Source organism: Onychostoma macrolepis, chromosome 09, assembly GCF_012432095.1.
Source record: "Onychostoma macrolepis isolate SWU-2019 chromosome 09, ASM1243209v1, whole genome shotgun sequence".
In the NCBI taxonomy this organism is placed as follows: Eukaryota; Metazoa; Chordata; class Actinopteri; order Cypriniformes; family Cyprinidae; genus Onychostoma; species Onychostoma macrolepis.
Window position 1 is genome coordinate 29,980,795 of NC_081163.1, and position 23,968 is coordinate 30,004,762.

A 23,968-nucleotide genomic window follows, 5' to 3' on the forward strand; every position below is an offset into this window, starting at 1 on the left:
GTACATTAATGAGGAAAAAAAATGAACTTAAATGATTTTAGCAAATGGCTGCAATATAACAAAGAGTGAAAAATTTAAGGGGGTCTGAATACTTTCCGTACCCACTGTATATATTTCTATTATTAGCCTTAAATATTTCTTTTGCATTATTTATATTTAATATGCACTTTCATTTTACTAGAATTTAATACTTTTATTCAGCAAGGATGCAATAAATTGATCAGTTTTGGTAGTAAAGTAATTTATAATGTTACAAATGATTTCACATAAATGCTGTTCTATTTATCTTCCTATTCATGAAAGAATCCACATTTTTTTCCCACATTTTCATGCACAACGTTTTCAACATTAATAATAATACTAAATGTTTCTTAAACAGTAAGTCAGCATAACAGAATGATTTCTGTGTGACACTGAAGACTGGAGTAATGATGCTGAAAATTCATCTTTGCATCACAGGAAAAAAAAATTACATTTTAAAATAGATTCAAATAGAAAACAGTTATTTTAAAATTATTGTATTAGTTAAATTTATAATACTTCACAATAGTATTATTTTTACTGTATTTGATCAAATAAATGCAGGCGAACATTAGGGACTTTATTTTTTATCATACCAACCCCAGTGATTTAAACAGTAGTGCATGTGTTTTTCTCCCTAAATTAATTTGATTAAAATAGAGTAAAATACAGCAGTGAAGTTTAGTATTATTACAATTTAAAATAATTGTTTTTCATTTTAATATATTTTTAAATGTTTGTTTGTTTGTTTAAATAATTTGAAATTATTAAAAAAATTTGAAATTACTGGTATTTAAAATGTATTAAAATGAAAAACAATTATTTTTGTAATAATAACAATTGCAGTTTTCAATTGTAATAATATTGCACAGTATTGCTGCATTTTAATCAAATAAGTTCAGCCTAAATTCAAATAAATTGCACAACCCCAATATTTTGAAAATTGAGATTTTTTCCATGCACATTTAAGATATCTGTATTTATATTTTTGCATATTTATAGCAAGTCATTGTGTTCCACATATTCCACTTGGACACCAAATGCAATTACAGTACAGTTTGTATTTGCATTTGGCACCTGTCGAATGTTTTGGACCCTCTTTTGCAGGTATCAGATTAATGCACGCACAGAGCTGGCGGTGAGATACAATGACATCTCTCCTCTGGAGAACCATCACTGCGCCGTGGCCTTCCAGATATTCTCTCAGTCTGACTGCAACATCTTTGCCAACTTTGATCCTGAAGCCTTCAAACAGATTCGTCAGGTGTGCCTCAGGCCTTTAAACCAAGCTTTGTGCACGCATATGTAGTACATTTGTCTTTGAACAATGAATAATTTTGTCTGTTATTTTGTCTGACAGGGAACCATCACCCTGATACTGGCCACAGACATGGCCCGACATGGAGAAATTCTGGACTCTTTCAAACAGAAAGTGGATAACTTTGACTTCACTAATGAGGAGCATGTTACTTGTGTGAGCTTTCTGAACCCATTTTACAGTGCCACTATTCACCTACAAAGAAAGTGCTGCGATGAGCTGATTTAACTTGTATCTCTATATCTGTGGCAGCTGAAGATGGTGCTGATCAAGTGCTGTGATATCTCTAATGAGGTTCGGCCGATGGAGGTCGCTGAGCCGTGGGTGGACTGTTTGCTGGAGGAGTACTTCATGCAGGTAGACAAGATTACAAGTATATTGAATGGAGATGTAAAAATCTGTCCCACTTTTTAAGTGTCTTTAAAGGAATAGTTCATCTAAAAGTGCTGAAAATTTACTCACCCTCAGGCCATTCAAGATGCAGATGAGTTTCTTCTGAGCGGGTTGGAAGAAATGTAGCATTATATCACTTGCTCACCGATGGATCCTCTGCAGTGAATGGGTGCCGTCAGAATGAGAGTCCAAACAGCTGATAAAAGCATCACAATAATCCACAAGTAATCCACATGACTCCAATCCATCAGTTAATGTCTTGTGAGGTGAAAACTGAGTGTTTGTAAGAAACATACATCAAGATGTTTTTAACTGTAAAAATCTGAGTCCTCTATCCATAACATTGGTTTCTCTAGTAAAAATTGTCTCATCTGAATCAGGAGAGAAATATGCACAGATCAAACACAGTTTACAAGTGAAAACGGTCTAGAACAGTTCTAAACAAATATGTCTGTGGATTTTGATGTGAGAGAACAACACTTTTTCACTGAAGGAAGAGTTATTATGGATTATGGACCTGTTTTTTGGTTAAAAGCGACGGTTTAACGTTGAAATGCCTTAATGATGGATTTGTTTCTTACAAACACAGCTTTACAAGACATTAATTGATGGACTGGAATGGTGTGGCTTACTTGTGGATTATTGTAGTGTTTTTATCAGCTGTTTGGACTCTCAATCTGACGGCACCCATTCACTGCAGAGGATCCATCGATGAGCAAGTGATAAAATGCTATATTTCTGCCAATCCGCTCAGATGAAGAAACTCGTCTACATCTTGGATGGCCTGAGGGGGAGTCAATTTTAAACTTTTTTTTTTTTTACTACTTTTTAAATATTTGTAACTATTTGTTGTACTAACATTTAAATAATCATTTGATAGAATGCACTTATTGTGCCATATGTTTTTACATTGTAATTCTATTTATAAACCAACTATTTATAAACCTGGCCATACAGCAAAACCGGTCCCTAAACTTGTCACAGGAGTAACTTACATTTTAAAATATATTGAATAAAAAAAGTTAATCCAAAAGTTATTCATTACAATTTTTCACAATATTACTGTTCATACTGCATTTTTGATAAATATAGCCTTGGTGAGCACAAAAGACTTTCAAAAACATAAAAAAAAATAATACCAACCCCAACATTTTGATCTTTACAGTGCACTTCTTTCTTCATCAGAATTGTGTTCTCTCTCAAACAGAGTGATCGAGAAAAGGCAGAAGGTTTACCAGTCGCTCCTTTCATGGACAGAGAAAAAGTGACCAAGCCCACTGCTCAGATCGGCTTCATCAAGTTTGTCCTGATCCCCATGTTTGAGACCGTGATGAAGGTGAATTGGTTAGGCTAAAAGTACAATGTGAAACATACAGGAGGAAGTGGGTGAAATCGAACTCTGGTTTGGATCAAACCAAGTGTGAAAAGTGGCCAAGATACCAGGTCGTGATATTGTTTGTTCTCTGTGTGTTCCAGTTGTTTCCTCAGATTGAGGAGGTAATGGTACAACCCCTACGAGAGTCCCGGGACAGATACGAGGAGCTTAAACAGATAGATGATGCCATGAATGAGGTTAGCAGTGACCATTTAATTATTATTACTTTTTAAACTGATATTAGCTATTTCCATCTCATTATCCCTATTTCTTTTCATAGGTGCAGAAAAAGAAGAGTGAAAATTTAACAATGGGAGGAAAAAAGAAATGAGCAAGGTCAATGTCGAAACATTGTACTGCATGCATTTTAGTTATTATTTGCGTTATATTTACAATCAAACCTAGCTTTACTTATTTGTTTCAGCTGGAATCCCATCAGAGGCAGTAAATGAGTGAAATCTTGGCCATCTGCTCAGAAAATCCAAAGCATCTTTCAGGGAATTGAACCATGTACAGCTCAGCTATGAACCCTTTGTGTTGTTTTTATTTGGTTTTGTAAAAGTATAAACATTATACAGGATGTACAGATTTTTAGTCACTTTTACTAACTTTAATAAAAGTCTAACTTTAAGAACAACTGAAGCCACAGATCTCATTTTTAGGGCGCTGTTAAATAATAAAATATTATGTTCATTCCTGTTGTCTAATGAAATTGTACCAGGATGTGTGTGACAGCCCTGACTGTAGCTGAGCGGGACTCGAAGTGTAGCGGCCTCTAGTGGCCACAGCAGACTACAGCACCTTGCTGTTCAGAAAATAGACCAAGTAGTTTAAACTGTAACTCTTTACTGAATTAATAAAAAAAAATTATATAATCATTGTCAATTAACAAAAAGAGAAGTATAATTATATAAACAACACAAAAAAAGCTAAATTAAAATAAGACAACATTCTCTCAGCTGGTGCTCTCAGGCACAGCGCCGCTCTGCGTTTTACTTCTCTTGTTAGGTTTCGAGCCGTTTGCTGCTGCTCTCTTCCTACTCTCCTGTTCTAGCCTTTCCTGTTTCTTCTGCAAATATGACGCCATGTTGTCGAAGTTCACTTTATACAGGTGTTTAAACAGACTCTCCAGTCCCACAGAACCTGTGAACAGAGGACAAGAGGAAAGCATGCAGCATGAAGTGTTCAGAATAAAGGTTGGAGGGGGAAAAAAGAAGATCAGATCTTCAGAGGTACATTAACCCTATAAAGCATTAACCCTATGAGTTGACTATTATTTAATACAGGTTTAAGGGGTAATTTTATACATTTTTACTCCTGAGATGCACTTGAGGAACATATTTAACCCTTTTCGTTAGTCCTTCTGGTGTTATCAGTAATCTTCATTCATATGTGACCCTGGACCACAAAACCAGTTATAAGGGTCAATTTTTGGAAATCTAAACAAGCTTTCCATTGATGTATGGTTTGTTATGATAGGACAATATTTGGCTGATACAATTATTTGAAAATCTGGAATCTGAGGGTGCAAAATCTAAATATTAAGAAAATCGCCTTTAAAGTTGTCCGAATGAAGTTCTTAGCAATGCATATTACTAATCAAAAAATACAATTTGATATATTTACGTTAAGAAATTTACTAAATATCTTCATGGAACGTGATCTTTACTTAATATCCTAATGATTTTTGGCATAAAAGAAAAATCAATAATTTTAACCCATACGATGTATTGTTATTGTTGCTACAAATATACCTGTGCTACTTATGACTGGTTTTGTGCTCCAGGGTTACATATTATTTTGACAGGACCAGGTTGAGTTTATCAAAACTGAATTGGTGTCTATGAGTAAATTGTGTTTTTTGCAGCTTTGTTTTGATAGATTGTTTTGTTTTTTTTTGGACTGAGGAGGAAGTTTTGAGTTCTGAAAGACTGTTTTCATACTGCTCAACTGAAGATCAAGCATAAATTTGCTTTGTCATTATATGACTTCATTTTAGTTATTGGTTTATTTTTCTGTTTCATTATAATATTTGTTGGATTTCTTACCTTTAAAGATATTCCACTGAGCTTGTAATACTTCAGTGACCCTCCTCAGTTCAGGAGTCTCTGAGTCACACAGCTATAAACAAGCAACATGAGTTAGTAAGAGCAGAGCTGACTTCAAAACATGGAAAGAAAGCCACATGACAGCATGTATGTACCTTCCAGTGCTGCTCTGAGTATTGATACAGGAGCACATTCACGTCTTCAGTCTCCAGTAAGACCCACAGCTGGTTCTGTGAATCAAATGTCATGTCCCAGGGAGCATTAGGAAGAACAAGAGTCTCAGCAGGACTCAGACACCCCTCTGTCCCAGAATCCACCGCGAAGAGCTGAACTGAGGGAAATCTACACAGATGGATATGATTTTAACTGTATAATTGGTGTGTAAAGACTTGTGTGTTTCTATTTTAACAAAATAATACTGTTGTTGTCACTGAGACTCCGGAATCCAGTTAGAGGTAAGATAAACGGTAATCTGAGGAAATGAAACACACCTCTCACACTGGACAGCTATGTGTTTTCCATCTGGTGAGCTGATGATCCTGCTGACAGCAAACCTCTGAAGACAGAAAGAAATATAGTCAGTGTCATTTGCTGAGATTGGTGTAAATTACAAAAGATAAACACCTGGATATGAATGGAAATAAACACTTTATAGCAGCGGCTCTAAAGCTGCTGAATTTAAATTAACAGAACCCAATAATCAAAAGGTCTAAAATATTTCTTCTAGCAATTCTACTGCAATAATGAGAAATCTTTTTTTTAATTATTATTATTATTAACACAAACTAGGTAGATATTTTCAGTTAATCAGCCACAATTCATTTTGTGATTAAAAAGTTAAGAACTGTATGTTCTTCAATAAAAAAAAAAAAGTTCTTGAGGGGAAAAATCAAGGTTTAATTCAGTTAGATTATTTTGATACATAATTCAATTTGAAAATGTAATAATTAATTCTAGGATCTTAGTGATACCAATGAAAATGGTAGATTTTATTAATAAAAACATTCAATAATATCATTAACAAATGTGTGCTGTATGTAGGATTGAACTAGGTATTGCAGGCCAAATTCAAAATATTGGAGACGGTTTTTTTCACCCGGCCCCTCCTCCTCAGACTTGACGCTCACGCAGGTTGCCAGATTAACTACACCAACAGGAACGAGCACACATGAGGATGAAGGTAATTAAATACGCTGTGTTTCCCGCCAACTGGCAACCCGCGGTGCCGAAATACAATTGGGTAAACTGGCAGTGGGCGGGTTTCACAAACCATAACAAACACAGTCATTCCAGGCCGGAATGCACATTTTCAAAGGAGAATAACTGACTAGCATTGTTTTTCACATAAACAAGTATGTTAACTTAGTATGTTTCTTAAATATCTGCAAACATATTATGGTATTTTTATGCTTTAGTAGAGTCAGAATCCTACATACAGCACGGGTATATTTGTAGCAAAGCCAAAAATGCATTGTATGGGTCAAAATAGATTTTTCTTTTATGCCAAAAATCATTAGGATAGTAAGTAAATATCATGTTCCATAAAGATATTTTGTAAACTTAATTTTTGATTAGTAATATGCATTGCTAAAAATTTCATTTGGACAACTTTAAAGGCGTTTTTTTTTTTTTTTTTTGCACCCTCAGATTTCAGATTTTCAAATTGTTGCATCTCAGCCAAATATTGTCCTATCCTAACAAACCATACATTAAGGGAAAGCTTATTTATTCATATAAGCTTATTTCAGATGTATAAATCTCAATTTCCAAAAATGGACCCTTCTGACTGGTTTTGTGGTCCAGGGTCACAAATATTACAATGCTTTACATTGTTAATGTATATTCTTGTAGTTAAAATATCATGATTTTGATTTTGATCATTTCATATATAAATGACACAATGATGTTTGTAAATTACCAATTAAATTAGATTTTTAAAAATGCATTTTCACTAAGTTTAAATGTCTTTACCATAAAAGATTACATTCCTTGAAAAACATGCAATGTGTCCAGCAAATATCTTTACGTTTTTTTTCTCTTTACATGGCTGTCCTACATATTGCTGTCATCTGCCACACACACTAATTGGGTGTACACATATTTTAAAAAAATATTTAAAAGTATGTAAAAGCCATATTCTCTTAACCTTTTCTTTTACATGGAGAATTCACCAGGTATTCACTTTCTAGCCAGATTAAGCACCTTCAATTAATATTGCCATTACAATATTGCGAAATTTGCATATGAAAAATCAAGACAAACATAAATTACAAACCATATTTTATATGATATGTAAGTGATCAAAATGATATGTTTTAATAATTAAACATTGTATGTGTTATGTGCATGAATGGCTGACTGAAATCATATGGACGGCACCTTTTCTGTGTCTGTGTTTTCAGAGTCAAGGGTGAACTGCCTCAGGTCAACACTGTGTAACCGCCGACCACTCTCATAATGCCAGACCTTCATTGTGCCATCCTGTGAACGCAACCATGTCAGTCCTAGTGTTTTAAGACACTTATATCACCCTTATAAACTATCCCAACAGAATATTATAGTAAAACAATGAAGGTAAACTGAAAAAAACACATACTCCTGAACCAGAAAGAAGCCAGTCAGGATGTCCCACAGGCACAAGCAATGCACTGACAAATCTGCACGAGAAAACAAACATGTTTGAACAAGTGGGAACAACACATGAGGTGTAATATCACTTGCTTCCCACAGTCCACACTTACTCTCTGTGCCCTAGACAGAAAGCCTGAATGTTGTAGGGTGACCGCCGGAAACTCACTCTGATCTTCTCATCTCGGTCGGCTGTTATGATATATCTATCATCAGGAGAAAGAGTCTGTAGAGGAAAACACAAAAAGACAAAATATTAAGCTCATCATTTTTTAAAGCTGAAAATTATTAGATACATAGAAATAACTTCACAATTAAGTGAAAACAAAAAGAGAATTTTAAATATTTTTGTTTGGGTGCTGCATTAACTCCTGAAGAAATATTTCAGCCATTTAATATTTTTACCATCTCTAGAGGTAAACACAAAAAGATAAAATATTAAACTAACATTTTTTAAAGCTAGAAATCATGTTACTTCACAATTAAGTGAAAATAAATTGAATTTTAAATATCTGGTAACACTTTATTTTGATGGTCCCTTTTGAACATTTTGTTGACACTAAGTAATGTTGCAACTACATGTCAACAAACTCTCATAAGAGTATTAGTAGACTGTCTGCTTCATATCTACTAACTCCTTATTGTGTTGGTCTCCCAACAGATATTCTACTGACTATAAGTAACTTTGCAAGAACATGTCAACTTAATCTAACCCTAACCCTACCAGTCAACTAACACACTACTAACACTAATGAGAGTCAGTAGAAATGTAGGTGCAACATTACTTATAGTCAATAGAATGTGTTAAATGGACCATCAAAATAAAGTGAAACCAAATATCTTTGTGTGGATACTGCGCTAACTGAAAAGCACTGTTCTGTTGGTGTACATCATACCACATCCAATAACATGGAGAGATGTCCCAGCTTCAGCTCTCCTGGTTTTTGTGGCTCCAGAACAGAAAATGAATATACATCTCCAGACTTATCAGCCACAAAGACTTCATCCTCAGCCTGAGTAAATACAAGAGACGTGCATCGCCGCACAACCCACCTACAAGAGGACAATCACAGACTTATACACTCAACCTTATAGAGAAATTAGTATTGAAGAAACAGTTCACCCCAAAAAATAATAATTGCATCATAATTTACTCATCCTTATGTTGTTCCAAAGTTTTTTGAACTAGTATTCTAGCCACATTTTTCAGTTTTGATTAAAGAGAAATATAGGAGTCCAAAAAGAAAAGTGTGTTCCCCAGAAGAGAGAAACTTACGGGTTTGGAATGATATGAGTGATAGCGAGTAAATTTGAATTTCTTTAAATATCCTCAGGAATGAGTGTGTGCTGTTACCGTGTACTAATGCACTGCCACGATGGCTCAGTACAGAAGAGAACAAGACGTTTGTGGTCATCAGAGAGCGCTACGTGCTTCCCAGACGCTGAGATGGCAAATGCAAGAATCTTGTCACTGCCACTGTCCTTCTCCTCTGATCCTTCCCCAGCACTGCAATACGCAAATATATATTTTAAGATGTTTCTTGTGATCCTCTACATCTCGTGACATAACCCTCAGATAAAGAACTCATAAAGAGAAAACAAACATAAAAAAAGACCTTTTATTATCACCATCAGCTTCCTTTGGTTTTCTCTCAGCTTTGCACAGTCAAACACAAATGGCTCTCTATGAGAAAAAAAGTGAAAAGAAAAGTATCTGCTATTTTCTTTTTCTTTTTTGCCCAATTACAAAAACACACAAGTAAAAGAAGCAAATAGACAATATTGAGAGATGATCAAATATAATGCTAAAATATCAGTGCTCTGATCTGATTTTTATAAAGATTTTTGATATTTAATAACACAATCTGCAGTACTGATATCAGCACAGCTGATTGGTTTATGTGTGGATTATTAAAATATAATAATATAATCACGAAGTCAAAATAAGGAATTTCAAAAAATGTTTTATGACATTTTACTATCCTGTTTGAATTCAACCAAAAAGACAGGATAAAAACTGGTGTTTTATATCTTCAAATGCAGTATTGTGTATTTATCACAAATAGTTTGGCATTAATTTCAAGTTAACGTGTATTAAGCAAGCTGATTTAAAATTAGAGAAATAAACATAGCACTATGTAAACAGTAATGTATAGAAACCATAGTGCGACAGGATCCTGCAGAATGCACATGGGAACTTGGGATATCCAAAATAAATTACTGTAACTGAATAGATAGTTGACAGTATAAAATACAGCTACTCACCTAGACTGTTTAAGGTTTATGGCAACTAAAGTAGTAGAACAGCTTGACACAAACCAGTCTTCCTTTGAACACACTACTGCCATGATGATTGTTGTTCACGTGCGAACTGACAGTCGCGCATTTAATACGTCATTAACATAAACGTGCAGGAATCTGGCTTCACGAAACCGCCATAAAGAGTGTACCGAGGAAGACGCTTTCGCTACTAATAACACTTCAGTATTATTAAAAACGATTTATTAGTATTCTATTTCACTTCATATTTTACACTGTTAAGTGAAAAAAAAATCGTTTGTACAGGACATGATTATTATAATTTTATTGGTGTGGTTCAGGAGGGGGCGTGTTCGTTATGCAAGAGCGCTTCTTTAGTGTGCTGTGCTTCAGTGCAACCTTGTGTATTTTTCTTGAGTTTAGTAACTTTCTGAACATTTAATCAAACTGAAGCTTTGATTTAAAGATTTGTCACAGTCAGGTAACTTTAGGATTCAGCGGCGCATTGACCTGCACCAAACGCACAAAACATCTCATCTAGGTAATTAGAATTTTTTTATTCATTTTCTTGTAAATGATGTGCATAACAAACACCGATCACTGTCAATGTTAGCTATTGCATTTTCTAGATCAGCGCTAACTGCTCCATATAAAAAAAATACAGAACAGATCAGATTTCGAGCAAATTATGAAATGACAATTACATTTTTTTTTTTTTTTTTTTTTCCTTTCTAAACAGTAGTTACACGAACTTTAAATTGACTATGTTAAATATTTACAAGCACACTTTGTCAACACTGATTCATGCAGCTGTTTTTCTTCACAGGGTTTCTGCTGTAAAGATGGCAGCCTCTTTGCTCAGGGTAGGACGACTCGGATCTCTCAGGGTAATCCACCGTTTTTTTTCGACATTTATTATGAAATATGCATGCATATTATATTTCATTTACATATTCGTATTATTTAAACGTGTGAAACTGCGTAGTCAGAGTCCTCTTGTGAACACAAGCTAATGCTGCTCGAATGTTAAAGCACTGAAGCATTTAATCCATTCAGACCCGACGCATGAATACCTTCTTTGTGCTGGATTTACATGCACGACATTATTTGCATGAAAATATTCCTGGTATTAAATAAGTGCATTTATTTAGTGTGGATCAGATTTTATGCATCAGAACCCTGCATCTAAAATAGTGTTGTAAAATGTCGGAGTTTCAAATAATTGTTTGTTTCTTTTTATTTTCCTTTATTTATATATATATATATATATATATATATATATATATATATATATATATGCTTCCCCTGTATTTTCGCTTTTAGAAAGTGTTTCTAAAAATGCCGATTTTTTTTTTTTTTTTTTTTTCTCGTTTGAATATACATTTGGAAGAACTGAAAGTGTCAACTCGCAGAGTTTCCATGAGAACACTGTACTTTTTTGCTGGTACATTTCTTTGAGACCACAAATAGAACTGCAGAAAGGTAGTTGTGGTTATACATAGGGATTTTTTTTAAATCTATGTTGTTTTTGTGTGTCTCTTGTTGTCAGTGTCTGCAGACGGAGGGCTTGAGCTCTGTCAGAAGAGCTCCTGCTGTAGCTTTTAGCTCCAAATCTGGGGACAGCAAGAAGTCCAAAAAGTCCAACAAAGGTAAATCTTTCTTCAATTTGTCACAATAATTTTGTATATGTCATGTGCCATTCATTTGGGGGAGGAGGGCTCTGTATTCAGATCTTGACACCATACATGGGAAAACTGAGTTTTGTGTGGTTCAGGGGACGGGTCCTCTGACCTCAGCTGTTGTTTCTGAACCTGCTGGAGTGTGTTTTGTTCCTGTCTCTTACTGTGTCATGTAGGAGTTATACCATGCAAAGAAAAATATCCGTACCAAAGTCATTGCCAGAAGTGTTCAAACTCTTTGATGTTGACATAATATTAAGATATTTTACTTATGCACGTTTTTCTAATTTAAACAAGCTGCTAAAATAAGCAAACTTTACAATCAATTTTATTTGCACTCACCCAAAAAATCACATATTCAGTCACCTGATGCAACTCTAACAGGGTGATCAGGTCCCAAATGCAAAGCCTGCTGTTATGATGAATTAAATGCACACATACACACAAAACAAAATACCTCAGTGATTGGCCAATCATAATCAGGTATTTCAAACAGACAAGTAATAAGCTCTATAATTTTTTTATATAGTAAGTTTGTATAGAATATAGATACAGATTACAATGTATTTGGAAAAGATATTGTTAAACTCTAATACAAAATAATATGTGACTAAATAAAATATACAAGCTTTAAAAATATAACCTGAACGCATGTGTTTTAAAATATTATTTTTTAATTTAAAATGTTTGAAAAATGTAAAATGTTGCTGTCATATCCAAGGAGGGTTTTCTGGAATCAAATGTGTTTGTTTTTACAGTTTACTCTGTCAGCCAAATGTATAGTGTTTGCAGACTTTTTGCCAATGACTGTATATGCAAAAGGAAAAGATGGACCAGAATCTCCTAAAATCAATAAGATCAAAGTGTGGTGCCAGCACCTTGTAAGCACAAGCACTTTTTTAGTACATAAATTAGTAGTTTTATAGAGTCTTGAACAGACTAAACCTTGGTGCAAAATAAATGGCTTGACAGTAGTTTCAAATAGAAATTTGCATAGGTCTATGCAACTTCAGTCAGTTTGTGAACTTTGTGATTAAACTAAAATTTAATTTTAAGAAATAAATGTTTTACTAACCGACACCAACAGACCCACATCTATATTGTTAATAAAGACACAAAAATTGGATGATGATTATAATATAAATTGAACTCTTGGTCTTTTCTTTTTCTCTGTGGGCATTTTTAAACAAGTAAAACTGGTCTCATGGAGTTCTTGAAGATAACCTAATAACCTGTAATCCATAATTGTTGCTGTACTATGTTCCTCTGAGGTTAGAGGCGGCAGAGGGCTTGAGAAAGGGCTTGCCATGTGGTGTTGTACTGGCAGATATGTGCTTAATGCTATATGTGGACGTCCTAACTACTTATATATGTCGCCTTGACATTTGGAGTTAAAGAATGCACTGCATGAATGCCACTCCCTCTGTTCATTAAAGAGAATTTGGTGAAGCCAATAATCCAACAAGTGACTTCTTGTTGAAAATAAAAGCTGAACAAAACCTGTTTTGTGCTGAACATTGCTACATAAATATGAAAATGCCTCTTAAAATAACTAATTGTAAATAATTTTAATAATAATATTTATTAGCAATATTAATAGTGATCATGATGATTATGTGCTGGTACCACAGTTTGATCATGTTTGACCACAAATTCAAATACATAGTCTGAACAGTTATGTCATCTGATTCAGAACAGTTACTTGGCTCTACTTGAAAATAGTGGTAATATGAGAATATATAGCCCTTTAGCTTCAATAATTCTAAAATTTTTGAATAATTATAATTAAATAATCTTTTGCATTTTAATTTGTTTTTTTTTTTTCATTTTTTATGAAAATAGGGTTTACTGAATGTGAAATGTTTAGGTTACTTTTCTTGTCAAATGGTTCTTTTTAATTAGCCATAGTTCAAATTTGATTTACATGAGTCAGGTTATATTGGTGTTCAAAGCTCCACCACCTCAGTGGATGCTCATCTGCCTCTAATTGTTGAAGAAATTGGGTAAGTTATTTTGCTGTATGAGTTTAGCGGTCTCCATTCAGCTTGATAATGCAAATGATGAAGCAAATTATTACATTTCTATTTTTGCCCTCCTTCCCCCTCCATCCTAGAAAAAGCAGCACCAAAAACTTACTTCGATCTAGAAAAACTTGTCCAGCACAAATCATATGTGGAATTCCCCAAGAAAGGGGTTGCAGCTTCGGTTGCTGCTGCCTCTACAGAAGCTGCATCTGTTGCTGCCCCTGCACCTGAACCAGTTGTAACTGCCGCTGCACCTGCAGCCGAAGCTACTGCTCCCAGAGCTGAAGCCATTGCCCCCGCAGTTGAAGCCATCCCTGCAGTTGAAGCTGCTGCCCCTGTAGCTGAAGCCATCCCTGCAGTTGAAGCCGCTGCCCCTGTAGCTGAAGCCATCCCTGCAGTTGAAGCCTCTGCCCCTGTAGCTGAAGCCATCCCTGCAGTTGAAGCCGCTGCCCCTGTTGAAGCCATCTCTGTAGCTGAAGCCGCTGCCCCTGTAGTTGAAGCCACTCCTGTAGCTGAAGCCGCTGCCCCTGTAGCTGAAGCCGCTGCCCCTGTAGTTGAAGCCACTCCTGTAGTTGAGGCCGCTGCCCCTGTAGCTGAAGCCGCTGCCCCTGTAGCTGAAGCCGCTGCCCCTGTAGCTGAAGCCGCTGCCCCTGTAGCTGAAGCCGCTGCCCCTGTAGCTGAAGCCGCTGTCCCTGTAGTTGAAGCCGCTGTCCCTGTAGTTGAAGCCGCTGTCCCTGTAGTTGAAGCCGCTGTCCCTGAAGTTGAAGCCACTCCTGTAGCTGAAGCCGCTGCCCCTGCAGCTGAAGCCATTGCACCTGCACCTGAGGCCACAGTTTTCCCTTCAGAAGCCATTACTGAAACTGCATCTCCTGCAGCTGAAGCTGCAGCTCCTGAAGCCCCTGCTGCACCAGCCTCTGAAGATGCACCTACGGAAGAAGCCCCTGTCCAGGAAGTAGTTGCTGAAGTTGCAGAAGTAGTTGCAGAAGTTGTGGCGGAAGCTTCCCCAGTTGTAGAGGCTGTTGCTGAGGTAGTTGGAGAATCTGGCCCTATTGAGGTGGTTGCAGAGGCAGCTCCTCCTGAAGAGCTGATAGATCCTGCCCCTGTGATCTCAGATGCTACTGAAGTTCCAGGAGAAGTTGTGGAAACGCCTGAGGGTACTCACCATATCCCCTATAACCCCCTTTCATATATTGGGATACAGCAAAATTTTGAAAGCAGTTTTTTCTTAATTTCGGTTACAGGTTTTTTATGTACAAATTGTAATGCTAATGGTAAAGTTATAATCACAATGCATTTTTTACCCTTTTATTTATACAGTTAGTTACAATACAATGTGTCATTACCTTTTGTCATTTCATTGCATTGTCATGTGTTAGTTCATAGCATACATGCAAGTGCATTTAGGGGTGAAACGGTTCATAAAAACAACAACAGTTCAGTATTGTGATGGGTCTCCTGCTATCCTGTTACGGCAGCCAGTGGGTGTGGCTAGGAGCCCCATCAGCCAGGACTCATGTCACCTGTTCCTTTCACTATAAAGCTTTGTGTTACTGTGGATGTGTTGTTCCTTTGGTTCCCTCGGTTGTTTTTCTTGGGAGTGCAAAAAAACTAAAGGATTATGGTCAGTGTAGACCACTAAAGGTCCCTCCAATGACCTTACGTAGACCTCAGTGTTGCAGGGCCCAAATCAGAGTCAGTGCCGCCTCCTCTATTACTGAATAATTAAGCTGGAAAGAATTAAACTTCCTATAGAAGAACCCCCACTGGATGATCAATGCCATCTTCAGATCTCTGCAACAAGACCGCACCAGCACCCAGATTACTGGCCTCCACCTGCAATTGGAAAGGGTGGTCAAATTGTGGGGCGGATAATACAGGTGCCTCCGTATGCAAAAAAATAGTAAGGGGCATTGCAACAGTAGAAAAATGTCTACAAAAACAACGATAAAATCCAACCATGGCCAAAAATCGCATCAACTCTATTTTTGGTAGTGGGCGTAGGATACTTATCTATAGCTTCCAACTTGGTGCAGATGGGACGCACTTTACCTTGACTAGCCACCTTCCCAAGATAAGTAACCATAGCTTTTGTGAACTTACATTTTAATAAATTGACTGTCAAATTGGCTTTAACAAAACGATCAAAAAGTGTTCGAATATGAAGCAAGTTTCGAAAGACCACAATCTTCGAACCGTGGCAACAGAAAGGAATCAGGCCTCGTGAAAGATGGCACAGCAATATCATTCTTCAGCATGTAATCGATTTCATTACCTTAGTTTTTTCTTATTCACCGACACTTGATAATAACGCTGACGAATTGGGGGTAAATCTCCAACATCAATGTCATGTTCAATCAAATTTGTGCGAGAGGGAGTATCTATTTCTACTTCATTAGAAATAATGAAGTATATTCTTAAACTAATCAAATCAGTATGCTGTGTGTTGGTTAAATAATTGAGTTGATAATGCAAAAAATGTAATGCTTCAGATTTCACAATTGCCCAAAAGTGGAATCCCCAGGATTGCTTTTTTTCTACCTCCCCACCTTAACAGTGAAATCAACAACAGAAGGACTTGACAAAAGAACATATTTAATATTTGCGTCAGCCACGCCCAAATTTACAGTATCAATGTGATCTTTACAAGCATAAGGTTTTAATAAATTTGTGTGGCTCACTCTAGTCTTCTTTTTTCGATCTGGAGTATTAATCAAATAATTAAGATCAGAAATCTGACAAGCAACAGTATATGGCCCCACAAACTTGGCCTGAAATAGTGATCCAACAATGGGCAGCAATGCGAGTACCATCACCAGCTTGTCACCCGTCTCTCTGTACGATGGTCAAAAAGACATTTCATTTGTTCCTGTGCTTTACTAAAACATGCTTTTGCCAATTGACAGGCTTCAAAAATTGTTCAACAAAAATCACTAACATACATCAAGACGTTCTTAGAGGGGCCAGACTTTTCCCAATCAACAGCCAAAGGGCTACGTACATTGTGACCAAAAACCAGCTCATTTGGACCAAAGCTGGTACTCTCTTGGGCAGTTTCCCGTGCTGCCATCAATAACCAAGGCAAGCCAGTCTCCCAGTCCCTTGCCATTTGAGTACAATAAGATCTTAGTAAAGATTTTAAAGTTTGATGAAATCACTCCAGAGCTCCTTGGCTCTGGGCATGATAAGCACTGGAGAGATTATGTTTAATGCAGAGTTGTTTCAACACTTGACTAAACAAACTAGAAGTAAAATTACTTCCCAAATCGAACTGAACAATTCGAGGTATTCCATACACCGATATGAACTGAGTGAGCGCTTTCACGGCAGACTTTGATGTTATAGAATGCAAGGGGTATGCAGTAGGATAACGAGTTACTTGACACATCACAATAAGAAAATATTCACTGCCAGCTTGTGATTTTGGTAAAGGCCCAACACAATCCAGAATAAGATGCTCAAAGGGCTGACTTACAGCAGGAATCGGATACAGAGGCATTGGCTCTAATGACTGATTAGGCTTCCCTGTAAGTTTTGACTCCCAAATTACCAGATTTATCATGCACTGTCTATATCACAAGCTTCCGGAGACTTTGTGGTATTACCAATTTGTACAATCGGCTCACCAGCTACAAATTGGCCATGCCAAATTTTACTCCTTTCCGAACCAACAACCCTTCCTCTAGGTAATACCCAGAAGAAAGATGAACTATAATGCCATGAGAAACAACTCGATCAAACAACTCATTAAGAGCTAGTCAGATTTCTGTTCCATTATCAAATCATCATGTGATACAGACAAAATGCAAGGGATTTTTTTACTTTTACTCACCATGTTCTTAGACTTTATTTATCATCAACTTGCGCTTTACTCATAGCCCGCGTCACAACACGATGACAACTCTCTTATAGAAGACGCAAAATTGTCCTCAGCTCCTTTTTCTAGCAACATTGGAGAAGGAGTAATACCAGATATGGTGAATGTCTCGCCAGACTCGTTCACCAGCTAAATCGTTTCTAGAATTGCATGTACTCCATCCAACGGCAAGCAGGAACGCATCCCACTTCACCCTGGACTAAATCAGACTGTAAAAAGACTTTATGAAGTGGAACAGACAGAACATTCAATCCAATGTCCCTAATCAACACATTACTTCCAGTGTAGGAAAAAGGCTGTACAAATTGTAAAACTAAAGTTTCAGATAATATCGTGTAGGATCTTTACTGGCACGTTATCGGCAGATCCAATCAAACTGACAAAACCGTCTGTAACAAATGGAACATACGTTGAATTACCCTTTGCAACGTTTTCCTGCATATTCAATGACAGCAGGGCAGACACGGCTAAAGCAACAGGTTTCACATGAGATTTAAATTTCACTTTTGAAGTGTCTACTTTTGCTTTTAACAGGGGACATTCTTATTTCCAATGACCAAGTACATAGCAATAATTGCACATTATCCTTGTATTTATCCCCAAACGAATTCCGTGAGTGTTCACCAGCAGAATTGTTTAACACTGGTAAACTTTTTTTTTTTTTTCTCCATAAGTCTTGTAACCAAAAGAAGTCTTGTGAATCAACGTAAACTCGTCAGCTAAAATGCAGCCTCATATGCAGTGGCAGGTTTACGTTCACTTATGAATGTTGCTACACGATCTGAAATAGAGTTTTTAAATTGTTTGAGCACTAATAAATAGTTTAAATCGTCCAATGTGTTTACATTAGAAGCCATACACAAGCGATTAAAATACATCGAAATATCACGCGCAAATTCAACATGCTGTTTTTCAGTTTTATTCCAAGACCTAAACTTTTGTCTGTAGTCCTCTGGAACCAATTCGTAAAACTTTTATGCTGCAGTCTTAACAGTCTCATGATCAGCTGCATCCTCCAAACTAAGAGAGGAATATGCTTTCTTGTGCTCTGCCTGTAAAAACACTTTGCAACATCAACGTACGTTCCTAATCTGGCCAATCTCGCGCATTAGCTACACGCGCAAACAACGAAAAGAAACGCTCAACATCTTTATCATCAAACTTAGGAATCAGCTTCATATTACTCAAAATATCAAATCTCCACAAAACAATTTCACGTTCCGCTCCATTAGTGACTAAAAGCTTACTGTCTCTTATCAAGTCCAAGCGGTAGCGTTAAAGTTGCTGCTGCTGTAATTGAATTTGAGACAATTCAATATGATTTTGTGGTTCTATCGGTTTTTCTTTCATCTGAGTTTCAATTAACAACAACTGTTTCTGTTGCTCAAATGTCAAACGAGTCATCACTAACGGCAGCTTTGTGATTTTAAAATACCGCAATCAAACAACTCAGTCTTTATCGTGGTTTTAATGCTGTCTTTTGTTTATCTTGAGTCAACAAATTAATTTCGTAAAGTTGTAAGAGCTGATCTGTAGAAAAATCATCTAATAAATCTTCTGACGGAGCAGTAACAAATTCTTCAATTTTAGAAGCTATACTGAAACACAAAACAAATGTAAGACAATATAAGTAGGCCTACAAAAATCTGAGGAGTAACAACACTGGAAAAGTGTTTCCATCTACCTATTCAAAACTTATCTAAACTTAACACTAGTCTTCGTACAGTTACTTGCAGCAGGTTTTTATACACTGTAAACCATTGTTTGCAATAGCAAGCAATTGACAAGTTACCATTAAAAAACATGGACATGTTCCCGAGCCAATGCTGTAACTGCGTTCACCGTACAAACACAACAAACTAAAAAAAACAATCACAGCATCCTGTTAAGGACACCCTCCTAAACCTTTACAGGGAAAAGCATAATCCAAGTGTTACCCATCAAATATAGTAAGTTACCAAGCTCCAATTCCCGCGGGATAAAAAAAAAACATTCACGGATGCCATAGAGCGCTCCAAAAAAAAAAAAAAAGAAACAAAAGAAACTCCAACAAAAACAACCAAAGGAACAACACATCCACAGTAACACAAAGTTTTATAGAGGAAGGAAGGAACTGGTGACATGAGTTCTGGCTGATGGGGCTCCTAGCCACACCCACTGGCCGGCTATAGCAGGATAGCAGGAGACCCGTCACACTATGCATTTGATTAATTAGGGCTAATATTGGATAATTAAACCTTCATGGTGTTTAATAGAGTATTAATGTCACAATTAATAAGAAATTTTGAAATTATTTTTTAATAAACTGTACCAAAACTGTGACAACAGAACACTATCTTTAGAAACCGTGACACCCCTAATTGTTTCTCTACAACATCCCAACAGAAACTGTTGCTCATTTAAGGCTATATTCATTTTCTAAGCTGGGGCAGAGATGGCACACCATTTTTCTTTTTGATAGTGTATTTTAAGTTTGTGCCCTGGTTTTCAGTCCATGAATATAGCCAGTCTGCCTATCTGTCATCCGTCTTTGCGCATGTCTGCATTATATATGTGTTTGTTTTGTAATTTTTTTGAGTCTTCATGTTATGCAATGCATGTTTTTCACTGACTGCTACCTTTCAGTTATATTTATTATTTTTGGGGCTTTTTTTTACACTTGTCTCTTTTTTCCTTCGTTTCTGTTCATGGAGTTGTTCATTATTCCATGTATTTGACTTCTTGTATTCTGCTCCTGTCTTCCTTTGTTTCTTTCATTGAAATCTTTTGTCTTTGTTCAGTCCTTGTATTTATGATCTCACTCTATTTACTAGGGCTATCAATTTATCATGAATTCAGTACACTGAAAAACTTGGTGTAGGATTTAATTTGAAACAATTACACAATTACAAAGGAACGGCAAGTAACATGTTGAATATGTGAAATTTTGTGAAAATAGTTGCACATTTCTCTGTTAAAAATGTGAACTTTCACATTTTCCTAGGGCTGGGCGATATGAGCAAAAATTCATATCTCTGTATTTTTTGGCTGATGTGCGGTATACGGTATATATCTCGGTATTTTGTATTTGGATTAAACAAATAAAGTGAATGTAAGAATGAAGGCATATATTATGTGCAAAAAGGGTTAAAATCACATTTCATTCTAACATTGTAACATTGCAATCTAAAAACAAAAATAATGCTTTTAAAGCAGAAGTTAAATTTACTAAACTAAAATTGAAAATAATAAAAAAGCACAGACTAATTGAGTAAAAAGGCTATTTTGATTTCCCCATTACACTTTACAGTTAGTGCTATCATACAAATACACTTACTTGTCGGTTTAAAATTCTACATATGTCACATTTATTTTCCAACTACAAATATTTCCGCAAAATGTATATTTTAGTCAGAGTTATTGCGCTCCTATTTCATTGAGCTCCGTCTGTTTGGCGCGCATGCGCGTGGCAACGCTTGTTCTAAATGGTCTGTGAAGTTTAGCGGAGAATCGCAAAGCAAAAGCTCACGTACTTCTGACTGCAAAATGGAAATATTTCCATGGCTTTCTAACATTTACAGATGGAGAATATAAATGTAAGTTATGCGTTAAGGAAAACAGCACGTCTCCGTCAGCGGCACACGCAGCCTTTCTGTCAGAGCCGCTTTAAACTGAAACTATAAAGTATAGGCTACTATATCTTACGATTTTTTTTTAAAGCCCTTCATATAAAGCCTGAAACATGTAGAACAAATTGTATTATGCACTTTCTCCGCAGCAGTTCAGTCTGTGTCATCCCTAGATATTTTTTCAGATGCGCTCGTATCAAACTACTTATATCGATATTAACGGTATTGCTTCATACCGTATCGCTTATAAAGAATATATCGATATATCGTACAAACTTGATATACCGCCCAGCCCTACATTTACCCAAACTGAAGTGCTAATTTACTGGCCATCAATTTAATGTCAGTTTAGTTAATTTAATTTGTAAAAGCATGTAGAATAACACATTTAACTAAGTTGAAGAACTTGAAATGCTCATTGCGCAAGGTGCTAAAAAACAGCGAGATACGACACAAGACATGTATGTTTAGCATATTTACATAGACTGATAATTGAAATACAGCACCTTTGGTCCTGTATGTCCCTTAAGTATATAACAGGAAAACAGACGAAATAGATTACTGTTGAATATAAGCAAAATTTTATTATGTAAATGAAACTGTATATTGATTTGAAAGCCACTTTTTTTGTAGATTTATTCCATGCTTAGTCTGTCACAGTAATATCAATTATGTTCATTATTCAGCATATCAATTTTATTAACACGTTGATTGATGATTTAATTGACAGCCCTATTATATACAAATTATTATTATTATTATTGCAATTGTTTTCTCATTAATGCTCCATCCCAACTCCCCCATCTGTAAAGATAACACTCGATTTGTTGTGCTTTATTACAAATTGTCACTTTGTCAGAACAAATGTTGGGTTTTCTTTCCTGTTAGTCATAGTTAGGTAAAATTTTAGGTTTAAGATATCATCACAGGTGATGCATTGCTGTGATTTGACTAGTTTGTTTACAAGTATGGTAACATGTAAATGTACTTTGACCTCACCTTTCTTTCCTGTTGCTCTTTCCTCACTCAAACGCACTTTCTTTGTCGTTGTCTCACTTTTCTTCCCAGGGGGTCGCATGATATCAGTGATTGGTTAATTATCCTCTTATCTTTTCCTGTGTACTGTGGTTTATATGTCAAAGTTAAATATGAAATGCTCCTTACCCACTTTTCCAATATGGTGTATGGTACATTGAGTGAGATTGAGATTGCACTGTTTGCTGGATGTGGAATGGAAGCAACCATTTATTACAGGATGCAAAATTAAGAATGTATGACAATTACTTGAATTAATAATCTTGAGTTGTTTGATGGGCATTTGGTTATGATTATTACACAATGGCTCATCACTCTTATGAGATGAAATGCTTCCGTTTCATTTCAGTGTAGATGCAACCTCTGTCCTAGTTACTCACCGCCTGAACTACTTCTCTTTAGTTCACTAGATCTAGTCTCCAAAACCAGGCACTCTTCTCATGCATGAGGGTTAAAGAAGACTGATTTCCTCTTTAGTGTACAAGATATCAAGGATTCTGGAATCCATATACATGTCTGTTTCTTAGAGATTATATAAACACTTGTTAATTGTTGTGTTTCCTGATTGTCAGCTGGATTGGACCCCGTTCAGAAACTTTTCCTAGATTCAATTCGTGCATACTCCACAAAAAGCGGGTACATGGTGTTTTACTATCATACTCTCTTGCTTGTCTCTGAAGAGTGATGCTGCTCTTTGTGAGCTAACATTTTTTAAATTAAATTGATGGTTACTTTTCATGTTTTCTCAGTGCCACTGGTGGTCTAGTTGATGCTGGTCCAGAATATCAGAAGGCTCTTGCTGAGGAAATCACTAAACTGCAGCGGTTGTACGGTGGTGGTGATCTGTCTTCCTTCCCTGAGTTCAAATTCTCTGGTGTGTAAATTTATTTACATCTAAAATTGTCAATTCCAATACTCCTTCACAATACAACATCAAGAATATGAGTTTTAGGTCTGACATATCAGTTTTGTTTAAGTGTTAAGCCCCATTCACACCAAGAACGATAACGATCTTCGTGTCCACACCAGTGAACAATATCCTCCGTTTATTCTAAGCGCATACTCGTCTGCCACTTTAAATTCTCGAGCTCGTGATAGCAGGATTGATTCCGATTGGCTGTCAATGTTTTTTATCGTTCATCAGCTGGAAAAAATTGTTCTGAAAGTGATTCCGACGATAACTTTTCTCTGTGCCTTTATCGTTATAGCTGTGGTGTGGACTCTGCTGTTCTTTAATATTTAGAACGATTTTTAGAACTATATCTTTATCTTTATAGTTATCGTCCTTGGTGTGAATGGGCCTTTATTGCATTTGTCCTAAAGTTGAATTTTTTTGCAGTGCATTTGACTAACATTATCCCTTTTTGTATTTACAGAGCCTAAATTTGATGACATGTCCTCCAAGTAAACTTCTGATCCTTTCCGTTGCCTCAGTGCAATTTTGTGAAGAAGTCTACTAAATGACTTTAATCTGTAAAAGTGAACATTTTGTGAGATTTTTAATTTTGTGAGACTCTAAATACTAAATAGCTATTTTTCAGAAATTCTTATGTCTTATGGACAAAACTAACCGTGTCATGTATAATGCACATGTGGAAGAGAGCATAAGCTGAGCTGTGATATAAATGCTTGTTGCTTTTCATAATGTTTATCTGGGAAAAGAGCTGAATAAACTGAGCCACACATCTTCTGTCTGGTCTGAATGT

At 36.2% G+C, this 23,968-nt stretch overlaps 3 protein-coding genes across 7 annotated transcripts in view; 2 read left to right on the forward strand and 1 right to left on the reverse strand.

The window, feature by feature from the left end:
• pde9aa (phosphodiesterase 9aa) overlaps window positions 1–3,744 on the forward strand; it is a 23,923-nt gene extending 20,179 nt beyond the window's left edge. For all 4 annotated transcript variants that reach the window (XM_058786314.1, XM_058786315.1, XM_058786317.1 and 1 more), the window contains 7 exons: window positions 1,129–1,285; window positions 1,382–1,495; window positions 1,592–1,696; window positions 2,940–3,068; window positions 3,209–3,304; window positions 3,388–3,443; window positions 3,532–3,744. In XM_058786314.1, coding sequence (XP_058642297.1) covers window positions 1,129–1,285; window positions 1,382–1,495; window positions 1,592–1,696; window positions 2,940–3,068; window positions 3,209–3,304; window positions 3,388–3,438 — 652 coding nt within the window. In that variant the 3' untranslated portion in view covers window positions 3,439–3,443; window positions 3,532–3,744. The remainder of the gene's footprint in view (window positions 1–1,128; window positions 1,286–1,381; window positions 1,496–1,591; window positions 1,697–2,939; window positions 3,069–3,208; window positions 3,305–3,387; window positions 3,444–3,531) is intronic.
• On the reverse strand, window positions 3,630–10,146 carry wdr4 (WD repeat domain 4). Its single transcript, XM_058786323.1, is given in 12 exon segments — window positions 3,630–4,250; window positions 5,156–5,228; window positions 5,311–5,497; window positions 5,647–5,711; window positions 7,535–7,636; window positions 7,752–7,812; window positions 7,897–8,009; window positions 8,680–8,836; window positions 9,138–9,290; window positions 9,400–9,445; window positions 9,448–9,467; window positions 10,049–10,146. Coding segments are annotated over 12 exon segments (1,248 nt in total). The 5' UTR covers window positions 10,132–10,146; the 3' UTR covers window positions 3,630–4,062.
• Window positions 10,147–10,278: 132 nt separating this feature from the next.
• On the forward strand, window positions 10,279–23,952 carry si:ch211-140m22.7 (uncharacterized protein LOC570370 homolog). 2 transcript variants are annotated; one of them, XM_058786322.1, is made up of 8 exons: window positions 10,279–10,583; window positions 10,869–10,929; window positions 11,592–11,691; window positions 13,835–14,262; window positions 14,323–14,899; window positions 22,835–22,898; window positions 23,012–23,136; window positions 23,639–23,952. In XM_058786322.1, exons 2-8 carry the CDS (start codon window positions 10,885–10,887, stop codon window positions 23,668–23,670), a joined length of 1,371 nt encoding a protein of 456 aa, XP_058642305.1. In that variant the 5' UTR covers window positions 10,279–10,583; window positions 10,869–10,884; the 3' UTR covers window positions 23,671–23,952. The 2 variants fall into 2 exon arrangements, with proteins under 2 accessions (XP_058642305.1, XP_058642304.1); XM_058786321.1 differs by having other exon boundaries at window positions 13,835–14,899.
• The last annotated feature ends 16 nt before the right edge of the window (window positions 23,953–23,968 follow it).